This window comes from Otolemur garnettii, unplaced genomic scaffold, assembly GCF_000181295.1.
Source record: "Otolemur garnettii isolate 467f Iridium unplaced genomic scaffold, OtoGar3 scaffold00018, whole genome shotgun sequence".
Lineage (NCBI taxonomy): Eukaryota > Metazoa > Chordata > Mammalia > Primates > Galagidae > Otolemur > Otolemur garnettii.
The window spans coordinates 24,432,388-24,445,432 of NW_003852413.1; the positions used below are offsets into that span (position 1 = coordinate 24,432,388).

The following is a 13,045-nucleotide window of genomic DNA, read 5'->3' on the forward strand; positions in this document are numbered from 1 at the left end:
CTTAGGTGATTCTCTTGCCTCAGCCTCCCGAGTAGATGGGACAACAGGCACCTGCCACAACACTCGGCTATTTTTTTGTTGCAGTTTGGCCGGGGCCAGGTTTGAACCTGCTACTCTTGTTATATGGGGCCAGCGCTCTACCCACTGAGCCTCAGGCGCCACCCACACTTCCCTTCCTTAAGCCTCACTTTCCTACTCTGTAAAGTGAGAGTCTGGATTACATGACCTCTTTTTTAGGTCTATAGATCTATGATTCCTATAAAGGAGAAGACAAAAGTGTCCTTCTATCAGGAAGTAAGACATTCCTGCCCTTCACACCTTGTCTCTGGGCCACTGCAGAGAAAAGCTACCCTATAGATGGCTGTCTTTCTCTTGCAGGCTTAACTAAAAGGACAAGTGAATTCTAGTAGGAGGCCCTCCCTTAAGTGCCAAACTCCTTCCACTAAGAGGAAAAAGAAATTAAGGACTAACCTTGAATCTTGATAAAGTAGATAGGAGATTGAAGGCAGGTATGAGGCAGGAAGGAGGGTGATAAGCATGTCCCCACCCCAGACTGAGCACACATTTGGCTTTGCCCTAGGGAGTTCCATATAAGTAGTGGCTGCAAAGCTAATTCAACTGTGTGTGGACAAAAGCAAGGGCATGTGTAAATATATCCACAGCATTGATATAAATGTCTAATCAATGTCGATATACAGTCTTATTCTCCCCTATGTTTGGCTGCAGGTACCTGTAACAAGACTTGGTAGGAGGGTAATACAACATCTTATGCTTCCCCCTTCCCCAAAGTTGGAATGGAAGAGACACTAAGACAGGAGCTACTTGGCTTCCTATAAATTGTTTTGTCCTTCCTCACAGCTGCAATCAGAAGCTAAGGGCTCCCGCAGGCCTTGTTCTGATCTGCTGCAGGCAATGGAGGGTTTTTGAAACAGAGAGGACTTGGCTGCGGCCCCGTTTCAGCTGCCATTGGGGCTGGCTAATGGGCTCATTCGGGAAGACCCCCGCCTGCTGCACTAAAGAGTCCCCTGCCGACCCCCTCCCCAGTCCCAACCCAATTAATAAATGGGGGCTCCCACTTTATGGGTCTGGAAGCAGGAATCAGAGATACAAATGACCCCCAGGGAGGGACAGAAAAAGGTCTTCCAAGAATCAAGCCAGAGAATTGCGCATCCACAGGCACATACTGCCACAGGCTAGTCATATCCCATTTTCCAAGCATTAAAGGGGAAGAAACTAGGAAAAACTGTATTTTCTTTCCCAGATCCAGAGGAAGATCACATTCCTGAAGTCTGTGGGCACACCCCAGCAATAGACCTTTCTTGCCTAGTTCTCCAACCTGAAAAGGGCAGGGTCAGTGCCTCCTCCTAGAATATGCAATACTGAACACAGACATATCCCACTACTGGCTAATAAAGCAAACACTTTCTACCTTAAAAACAGAGGTTCCCTCTTATCAAGTTTTCATTTCATCCCTATAAACACCACAAATGTCTTGGGATCACCACTGTGAGGTTATCTTTTATTTCTCCCCTCATATCTAAGCTGTGATCAAGCCCTATTAATTCCTGTGTAACTACCTCCTTTCTCCTGATTCTCCTTGTAAGCCCTCACTGCCTCATGTCTTGGCAAGAAAAACAATATTCTAGTGAACTTTTCAGCTTCCTTGACTTAGTACTGCTATAAGTCTTCAACATAATTTTCCTCTCATCATGTTCTATTCCATTATGCTTACTAAATCAAATTCCTCATTCAAGCCAACAAGTTTCCTTCTCCAACTTCATTTTCTAATATTCCCTCATTCCCTACCATTCTAGTCAATTTATAGTCCTCTTCACAAAATACACCCAAAATGACCCCTCTTCCACGAGTCTCCTTCCTCTGCTTACTTCTGTTCCACATCCCTTATTTTCTTTACTTGCAAATAATTACTTCTGATTAACTCCACTTTTTCTATTCTTTGGTTTCCTCTTACTAAGGTACTATTTTATAACTTGCATTAACATGTTGACTTATAAATACCAATTCCCTACTCTCCACCAAGTGTAAGACTTAACTCTCCTACTAGCCCAGAAGTTTTCTAAAGGTAGAACGCTCCCCTAGTCTTCTCCCTTAGAGGTTATCCTATACTTAGGACATGACTCTGCTAATGATATTAATGTTCCCCACTGAAGTAGCCCTCATGATCTAACTCCTGGGATATTATATCAAACAAGGAACACAATCTTATTATCACTGTCAATTTTCAGACTGCCACATGTCCTGAACTTGACATTAAGTCTTTCCAAAATTCAGTTTCATGACTTCAAAGTCATAACAAAACAAAAAACAAGCATGGTCACCAAAGGAATTTGTTTATCTCCTTGATATATATAATATACAGGGGTTTCCCCCAAAATGTATATACATTTTAATAGAAAAAGCTATCCTATTCATGCTGTTGCATGGTGACACTAGCATTCATTTAATTAATGACATCTTTTGAGCAAGCATCATACTATACATTGCTACTGTAATTCAATATAGCTTCTAAAAGTAATACATAGATAGCATCTCTTAAAATGCATATACATTTTTTGGTACTCCCAGTATAAATACTATTCCTTGTAAAGCTTCAGATAAGAAGTCCCATTTTGTTCCCTATTTCTAAGATTAATCCTATATTTTCAAGTCATGACTGATTTTCTAGAATGGAAATCGATAATCCCAGAGCCAACAGTACTCTTGTTCCCTATCCTGCCTCTAGTCATCACATTTTAGAAGGTCTTTGGGAATGGAGACGTTATTTGTGTGTCTTTCAACTGTTTGGCAAATACTTCCCTTTGATTAACCTCACTCTCACAGACTCTTCCCTTCTAGGTTAGCAGTGTGTGGTTAGAGAGGGAAAAATGGTCTGCCACTCCCCTTTATCTCCTACATATTGCTAGGATAACAAAAAGGATTTGCTTTTATTCTTTCCATCCCTTAGTCTTAAGATGCTTAAACACAAAGATAGCACTTAGCTCAGTGCCTGACACAGTGGGTACCCAACAAAATGACCTTTATTAAAGTATGTCTTTGTAGTATACTGTTGGTACTTCTCTCTCCTTTCTTCCTCCCTACGCCACAGGTTTCCCAACTTTTCTGGGTATGTGTTTTCACTGGTCAAAGATGGCATTGAAGTAAACTGTTCTCTTACAGCTCTAACATTCTGTGACTAATTTACATATTCTGGTTTGTTCTATGCCCTGTACCCTCATTTGGATCTAAAGTGAGGGAGGAAGCAATACTAGTCTCCATTTTGACATAAAATACGTAAAGCCACTTGCAAGAGTTAAAATTCAAATACAAAGAACTTTTTAATGTGATGAATCCATGTCATTTCTTCCTTACATCTGAATTACTGTCTTCAACTATGTAGATAGCAGTGTTAAGTAAATGCCCTTATGTAAGTTATTTGCTTAATGTATTTGCCTATATTTTCTAGTTTCCTTATAGAAAATGTCTTAATAGTATCTTCTAGGTTCTAGGCCCATCCTCCAACCCTAAAAATAGTATTACTGTAATCAAGGGGAACTCTAGTCATAATAGTGCTTTTACCAGGACCTCCCTAAAATGAACTGTGAACCTCTAAGACAATTAATCCTTAAATTTACTAGCTCAATCATAGTTTTTCCTTCCATCCATATCCTTTTCTCTTCTTTAATATTACCCCAAGTCTCTTTCTGCAGCCCAGCAACCAGACTACTCTAGTTCTCCCTTCTTACCCTTATTTCTACGTCTTTCTTATATTGGTTCATTTTATGAGCCTTTTAGTTCTGTAACAGAAATTGCAAATACAAGGCCAAACTAAGAAGTTCCTGAATTTATAAAAGGGACCAGGCTCTTAAGCTTTCTCTAAGTCTTTGAATTCAGCCTGCTTTCTCCAGGGCTGAAAATACTCAAAATTATATTAGTCTTGGTGCAGGAAGGGTGTCTGTCTACAAGCTGATTCTTACCAAGGGTGTCCCTTATTCGGTATTGCTGTAGTTCTGAAACACAGAAGGAAGGATCCCCTTTTAGAGATCGCCCATCAGATAGAGAAAAGATACCCACCAAGACCCATGCTTTCGTCTTCACTTAGCTCTGACTGCTATTTTGTGGCCCTTAAAAAAATGTCTTCATGCTGCCTCCTTCAGGTTTGGTTTAGAAAAAATGTCCTTCATTCCTTTAGAACTATCAACACTAACTTTAGTTTACAATCATACCAAAGCAAGACATTCAAAATCCATCTATTTCAGGTCCTAGGGAGTCTAAGTGAATTTACTTCACGGCTATATTCTCTTATTCCACAGAATTCTGATGTAGCTGAGGGCTGCATATTGAGAATGCTTCACTAACAACTACCCATCTAGAGGGTACTGAGACTAACTTACCTCTCAGCCTTTCTCTCAAACTGAGACTACTAATTTTTGAGATGAGAGATAAATGAGAGAAACCCAGTGGTCAAAGTGTTTTGGTACTCCTGTGATTAATCACCAGGACATCAACACAGCTCTTTTCTACTAAATACCAAGACCTTGTTCTAACCAAGCTTTACTTCCCACAGATACAATCTGCAACTGAGCTTAGTAATGTCATCAGCAAAAGCAAAAATCTCAGGATATAGAAGACAATAAAGAGGTGAAGGTTGAAAGAGGGGAAGCAGGACGACTGAAAGATGATGCCTTTCCTGGCCAGTAAAAGAAACTCTGATAACCCACATAATAAATTAAAAGTCCTTTCAGAGTTCCTAGCATTAAGTATGGTTATCTTGCTTTCTCCTCCTTTTCCCACCCTGTAAGTTGAGGATCTGGATAGACATTTGTCTTCTGAATTGCCTCTCAACTTTAAGAAATAGAAGTAATTCTAAATACCCAGCAGGGGTAAGCAATCAATACCTATGATACACCTGAATCATTCCAGTTGAATAGTGAGAGAAAGGAAAACAGGAAATGGAAAGAAGTAGGTGGATAAGAGATGGAGAGATAGCTACATACAATGAGTAAAGTACCACTGATAATACCTTTAGGTGTTGTACTATCAGCCTTTCAACCTTAGCTTGGCGTAATCTACCACTTATCTTAAGAGTATTTCCAAGGCTAGGCTATAGGAACATTAGAGGTGTTCTCACATATGAGAAGTGCCACACCTGGACAGTTAAATTAACCAGTGTCCAGGAATGCTCACCTTGGTGCTCAGGACAACCAGAAGACTCAGTAGTTCCGCCTGTCCCTTGGAATGATTGAGTATTTCCTCACTTGAGGAACTCCCCATTCCCACTCCAGTCAGCCCTTCTGAATGATTAAGTTGTGAGAAATCACTCAATAGCTAAAAATCAAGCAAGCTAGGAAGAGGCAATCTTTAATAAACAATGGAAATCCCAGTTCAACACCAAGAGCATTAACTGTTAAATTTCTTTTGAGTCATTAACTGTACAGTTAAGGATGGCTGTCTAGGAAAGACAGTGCCTAAGAAATTAAGGTACTGAACAGTACGGTTTCTATTCAGAAATGGCTCTGGATCTGACAGGAAAAAAAATGTAGGTTAGGTCTCAGCTTTTAGGCCCAGAATTGAAAAGACAGTCACTGCTATGAAGTAGACACAATATCCTCTAGTAGGTGGAAGTTCACCCCCTGATCATAAACTTACAATTTATATAAAGATCTAAAATTAATTCATTTTCTCTGGAGACTAATCAGGAACACATCCTTTCAAAAACTGGAACATTTGTGAGCTCTCCATTCTCCTTCCAAGATGAGGCTTAGCCCAGAGGTAAGGGAACACCACTCAAATTTTTGAGGATTCAAAAACTGACTAGCCACCCTCATTATCACTTTTTGTATTCAGCTTCCTCCTAATTTCCCTTGCTCTGGTGTATCCCTTTACCTTGTATGACTTGCTGACTCCACTATTCCCTTCCTTTCTCCTGATGGATTTTATCTGCCCTTTGCCTATTTATCGTAACTAGCAGGATTGTAGCACAAACTACAAGGGAAAAAATTATCCTCAATGTTCTAAACCATGAAAGGGAAGGGAACCCAAGTCTCTCCTCAGGTGGAGATGGGAAAGACTTTGGAAATAATAGGGATTTTAACTTTGAAACAACTTTGATTCACTTTCTGGATTGGCAATACATCAGAAAATCTTAATAGACGTAGGGATACTAATCCCTATGCAGACCCTGTTTTGTAACAACATGGGAAATAGGGTGGGGTGCTGGAGAGTCTGGTTTAAAAGATTCTTTTAGGTATAAACGGCCTCTTACTGACTTCCCTTGATGACAGTTGAGCTCTAACCCACTTACCTCTCCTATCAGGAGGAGTCAGGGTACATGAAGCTCAACTCTTTTGATGACCTGGTACTGCCACTGTTTGTGTAACTGTTTTCTATTTTTTAAAAAAATCACATTTTATTGCTCCCCCAACTCATTTTTTATTCTCTAGTTTCTAGTCTAGTGTTTTCAAGCACCTTTTCAAATTCAGAGGTCTTTTTCTTGGGGGTGGGGGGGTTAATGAGTCTACAGTGATTCTGAGGTAGAAAACCCCTAAGATAAAGTGGAGGAAAAATGTCCTTTATATATAATTAGATATGCTTACAGGGTACAGATTAAGAAGTAAATGCAATGGAGCAAAAGTGGTATAGTAACAGGAAATATTTAATTTTCCAATCTCCACTTTCCATTTTTATAAACTGAAAGAAAAAAATTTAATATATTACAAAATATCTGTACATAGACAAGGTACACCCAATGGGGGGCAAAAACAAGAGAGAGAAAGGAATACAGTGTCAGGAACCTAAATCAGGGAGAATGAGGTGGCAACTGACACTTTTCTGATGCAGCATCTCTCTCAAAACCTGCTGGTAACCATTTTAGCACTGTAACTATATATGCATATTATATATACACACACACATACAAGTGGTTGGGTGATGTCTATGGCATAAGCTAACATAAATCCTACTTACAAATTTATGCTAACTGCCCTGCTTTAAACGTATAGATCTGAAATAGTTTTCAAATCCTTATCGTTCCTATGGACAGTTGAACAAAAAAACTAAGGAAACTGGGTCAAGCACATTTGTTTTCAAAAAACAGAAAAATGATCACGGTCAAACCAGTTCTGCCTCCCATCCATGAACAGAATCTGATTTCTCATCTGTTCAAAATAATGTATTTAATAGACTTAATATTTCCCATGGTACAATAATTAAAACAAAATAAAGCCAAAACCACTTTTGAATGGAATTAATTGGGTTTGTAATTTTCAAATAGTCAAAAGCTGAAATTCTACCAAACCTTTACTTCCATCACATTAATAGATAACATAGCTGAAAAATTAACAAATACCTTTTCTTCCTCCACACAGATTCCAGGATATTTAAATGAGATTTCCTCTGCTTTTAGAAATAGTCAAAATTACCAAACTTTTTTTCACTTTAAAGGTTAGATTCCTCAAATGGGGGTGGGGGTGAGATGGGATCACACATACACATACACACACTCATGCACACATTCACCCCCTTCCCTAGTGGGTTGAGGGAATGGAGGCTTGAGTAAATTATTTAGGACATTTGGCATAATTAAAAATAAGGGGTGGGCAAGGGGAGAGAAAAACATTATTAATGACTGCTGATAACCAAAGTACAATGAAAATATATAGAAAATTTTATTCATATTTGATGGGAAACCAAATTTTTTCACTGAACAGATACTTCTAAAAGTATCCCAGGCTCAGGCTCTTTAATCAGAAACAGGGGAGTAGGGCCCAATACCTCAAATTCAAATATTCTAAAATACTAAGGCCCATGTCTGAGGACTAAGAAGTCAACAGACAGAAGGTTCAGATGAACTTTAATACAATTTATAAATAGCATGTCAGTGAGTCAAGTAAATATAACTGGACACACTGATATAAAAAGCCATCAATGCCCAAATGGCTAGAAGTTTCTCTTTCTCTCAATGTTTGGCCTTGAGGGCAAGGCCAGATCAAAAAACAGAGAATAAAGAAATACACACAACAATATCTACCTATTTCAGTAACAGGGAAAAATAATCTTCAAGTAAGTATCTGGAGAGGGTTCTTCTTTCATTTCTTTAATTTATTTTTATTAATGCACCTTTCTAAGATTTTATTTTTTTAATATAAGAACTTGGCATTGAAATTGAAACTTGAGTTTTGAAAAACTATACTCCATAATGCTGAGCACGTTTGACTTTCCTTTGAAAAGGGGGCTAACCTACGTTTCACAAAGGTCTAAGTCTGTGTAGATAAATTATATGACATGTACCTGTTTTTTAAACACTCTATATGCTGGTACTCAAAAATGGAAGCCACAATGAGAAGCATCCCAAGTTATCCCATCCATTGGCCTTTCCTTTTTTCATTTCCTGTTTATGATAAGGTAATGTTCTTGCTAGGAAGCCACAATTTAACCCCTTTTACCAAACCAAAACCAATCTCTTTGCAGGAAAATCCCTAAAAGAATTGGCAGGATATACGTGCTGGGATGTGTATATGTCAATACTGTTCTTTCTTATGGTATGCTGTTTTAAAGTTTGTTTTTTTTTTAAGGTATCAGGTATTGATATAGCTTCAGAAAAATTCCCATCCTAAACTAGGTTACATTTCCATGTATTTTCAGGATGTGTTTTTTTTTCTTTGACAATATCACAATGCTTTGTTTGAAAGGCTTCTTGACATAAAAATATATGTGTAAACAATATGCTAAATGCTCCTATTAGCCTTCTAGGTATGGAAGCATTATCTCTAACCATAGCTCAACAGCAATGTTCTAGGCTGTGGCATTTAGAAGTCATCTTCCCCGTAAGAAAATGGTTTAAAAAAAACCAAAACATTTTAGAATTGAAGAGTTACAGAGAACAATGTAGGAGTTTGAATTTCCTTTCCTTTATTACAAAAAAAAAAAAAATAACCCAAATTCCTGGGCAACCCAAATTTTTTTTTTTCCAAACAAATGCCTCAAGGGGGTGTAGGATAGGGACAGAAATGGAGAAGGAAAGAGAGAGGGATGGAGAGGGCAGAGAGAGGAAAGAGAAAAAATGGAAGAAATTAGGCAAAGGCTACCTACTAGCCCAAGAATGCCACTTTCTACAACCTGCTTCATGGGCATATCTTTTGTCAAAGTGGAGCAAACTTTATGGATGAGTAATTTATTTGGAAAAAAGGTATGTTCAAGATGCTCAATGGGGAAAAAAAGTGTTCACGTAAGAGCAAACTGTGAGATGGTGGAGAGGAAGAAAACATTTATTTCAATCAGCCAGGCCACTCTGTTTCCCTTATAGCAAAAGCCTAAGAGCAGCTCAAATTCTGTGAACACTATTCTCTTTACAAGAAAAAACAAACAAACAAAAAAACCCCACCTAAATTAAAATTTGAAAGAAAGAAACCACACAGAACCCTCCCACAAAACTTTAAAAAACAAAGAGCCTCTCCTGAGCCATCTCAAAACTGAAACTGTTTTCTATCTTCTGCTCAAGAAGTGCAGGCAATGAGCTAACAAAACATTTACTTTTCAATTTAATGACCTCCATATTCTCTACTCATATCTACTAGGTAGAGCTGAAGTAGTGACTTTAGCCCATCCAGGGAGAACTGGTGCCAACATCATTATTTTCTAAGTCGCCTGCTAGTAGCAAGTGAGCAAGGAATACAACGGACAGCTTTGCAGTAGCCAAGTGCAGATGATTACCTCGCTCTGGCAAGTGATTTCATTAAAAGTTCAGAGGACTGGATGGAAGGATGGATAGGGAAGGAATCTTTCAGGACACTGAAGTCTCTGGGTTAGTAAGGAACTCCTCTCCCTCTTCCCCCTCTTGGTGGGACTCTCGTAGGCCCTCGATAGAGTTTTCCATAAGCAGAAGACTGAGCTGGGGCCCCCCAATGAAGGCCTGCTCCTGAGCTGCTGGCCCCAGTGGTTCCTGGCCCCAGCTCCCCATAGTTTTGCAATTTGGTCTCTGCATGTACCACAGAGTTGCTGCTTCCCTCAGCCTTCAGGAATGGTTGCCCGACCACCGAGTGTAATGCTAAGGGGACCCTGGCAAAACGGAGGTCCTGGTCCCCTGGAAACTGCACTGACCCCGTGCCCTGGTAACTGCTGGACTCCCCAAGGTGGCTCACAGAGCCTGAGAAGGTCCTGTTCTTCACCAGGGTCTGGACCAAGGATTCTGTCAAGGCTGGACCAGAACTGCGTTCATCAGTGTCAGTGGCACTGAACCCTGTTTCAGGCCCATCAGTGTTTCCGTAAGTCCTGTTTGGATGGGGTCGGGTGGAGTACTCCATTGGTCTCAAGGCCTGGTGCTCATGTGGCAGGTGGCCAGGAGGCTCTGCTTCAGGCTGGGATAAAAGTTGCAGCAAGGCGGCTGTCACGGCTGGATTCAACTCCTGGGGGCCGCTGGAAAGATCGCCTTCAACCAGAGGGGGTGGAGGTGGCGGCGGTGGAGGTCCGGGGGGCTCAGGGGGCCTCTTCTCTGGTGGAAGAATGTGAGGAGGACATGCTGTGGAAGGGTTACTTCTTTTAAACACCATCTTAAAAATCACATGTGATTATAAACACATACACACACACACACTGCCCAACATAAACAAATATCAATATAAGTAACCAGATATATAAAGACTGAAAAAATCTTTGGATTAGGAAATTGCAATCTATAAATAAAACCAAGTAATTAAAACAATTGCATTCTGGATCTAACAGTTGGTGTAAAAAGATCATGTTTTTCAAATGATTGCCCTGATTTCTGTCTGAGATTTCCTTCCTTAAAGAAATGTTCTAATATGTAGGCTGCTAGCAGCTTCCCTACCCCTTTTTGCTGTTAGATCAGAACATTAATGAAAACAAAGCAGAAGGAAGATGAGTGGGAACAATATACATGCTATGGTCACATTTCTAAGACATAATCTTGCTGTACAACAGAGACCTTTTATGGACTTGGCTAACACATTTTACAGAACATTTGATGATGTAATGTTAACCTGAAATAGAACTTAAAAGAATATACAGGAGAGATGAAATAAAGTAAAACTTTTCATTACCATCATGTTAAAAAAATACACTTGCTTCTCCAAACTTTAGTCACCTCTCCCCATAATCACATTCTGAAGAAAGTATATTAACCACCATATTATCATTCAGCTTCCTATGTAACAGTAATAATAAAAACTAAAATAACTTTCCATCATAATTTCTATTTTGTTTTCCTACCTCTTGCATTTTTTTCCAGGCTATGAAAAAATAAATCACTATAGCAATGTCATGCAGAATGGGACTGTTGATAAACATCAGTTTATCTTGAAGACAGTGACAAGCACCAAAAATTTTGAAATGTGTTGAACTAATACTATATTCTGTCTTAACAAAGATCTTTTTTATGTGTCTTGAACCACTTCCCCAGACTTTCTTTTTTGTAGTTTTTGGCCGGGGCAAGGTTTGAACCCACCACCTCTGGTATATGGGGCTGGCGCCCTACTCCTTTCAGCCACAGGCACTGCCCTTTCCCCAGATTTTCTTATATCAACTGCTGGCTAAATTTGCTTATGCACAATAATCACTGTCTGAAAATGAACTCCTATCAGGTCAAGCGAGGAGAGATGAAAAATAGTGTGAGTCTGAGGACATAACAAAACTACTGAGACCGAAGTATAGTCAGAACAGTGCCTTTAGAGAAATGAGAATCACCCTGCTGAAGAAAAGGTTTAATGTTACGGGATATCTTCCAAACAACCAATTTTTTTTTTCCTGTGGAAGCATATTTTTAAAATGTCCATTTAGTCATTCTTTCATTATCTTAGCTGTGATATAAAGTCATTACTCAGACAAGCCAAAAACAGTTTTTAGTTATAGTTATTTTTGTAGCATATTTACCTTAAGTATTCTTTGTGAAGACAATGAGTAAGTAAGTTTGCATTCCCTTAGCATGCAGATGAAAGCACTCTGAAAACACTAGAAAACTGGAAGGTTGTACAGTAGGAAGATGAGGTCAGGTGCTATATGTAACACACAAGCAGAGTAACAACTGTCCCAGTTTGCCTGGGACTGAAAAGGTTCCCCAGTTACCAACTTTCAGTTTTAAAATCAGGACAGTTCAGGGATGAGCTGGTCAACCTACATACAGTATCCACCAAGGTACTTGTTGACTGATGGGTTGGTTGACTGGGTGGTGAAGGAAAATAAATTTAAAGACAAAAAATTAATTGTGGAAAATTCACACCTTAGAGCATAGACATGCTGAAAAAGGAGGGCTAACTAGACTATAAGCATTGATGGGTTACATAGCCTTTTACTTTCAACACTGTGTATCTCTCTCCATCAGAACATCACAGTACCAGTTGTTTTTATAAGTATTTTTGGACTATTCATGAAGTGAAACTATAGGTTTTTTTAATATCAAGGGTAAACAGAAAAATACATAATTGCAAAAGTGGGCAAATTTAAACTTACATTCTTCCATCTATATCACTTTTCATATCCAAACTTTGCCTTTTAAGTAAATAATTCTGTGTTTCAACAGGAGTAATTTGTGGCCTCACATTCTTTCATATGTGTAAAATGAAAATTCTATTCCAAAGTAGCAAAATAGATGGATTACAAAGAACTATTAAAATAAGGTTGATAAAATTTCTTAAGAGAATTAAAATATGAATTATAAATCATATTGTTATGAGATTTATGTGTTAATGTTCTCTTTTTTTGAGAAAGACTCTCACTTTATTGCCCTGGGAAGAGTGCCATAGCATCATCATAGCTCACAGCAACTTCCAACTCTTGGGCTCAAGCGATCCCCTTGCCTCAGTATTTCTATTCAGTAGAGACTGGATCTTGCTTTTTTATTGGAGACAGAGTATCACTGTGTCACCCTCAGTAGAGTGCCGTTGCATCCCAGCTCACAGCAACCCCAAACTCTTGAGCGATTCTCTTGCCTCAGTTTCCCATGTAGCTGGGACTACAGGCGCCTGCCACAATACCCGGCTGTATGTGTGTGTATATATATATATATGTGTGTGTGTGTGTGTGTGTGTATATATAT

At 39.1% G+C, this 13,045-nt stretch overlaps 1 protein-coding gene across 6 annotated transcripts in view; it reads right to left on the bottom strand.

The window, feature by feature from the left end:
* CDK12 (cyclin dependent kinase 12) overlaps positions 1 to 13,045 on the bottom strand; it is a 104,850-nt gene that overhangs the window by 19,420 nt on the left and 72,385 nt on the right. For 2 of the 6 annotated variants that reach the window (XM_023510963.1, XM_012803023.2), the window contains exon 14: positions 10,096 to 10,513. The exons of 1 other annotated variant lie outside the window; for it this stretch is intronic. In XM_023510963.1, the coding sequence (XP_023366731.1) occupies positions 10,096 to 10,513 (418 nt within the window). Of the gene's footprint in view, positions 1 to 6,634; positions 10,514 to 13,045 lie in introns of those variants that run through there. 3 more of the 6 variants (XM_023510962.1, XM_003786424.3, XM_023510961.1) reach the window with 3 other exon arrangements.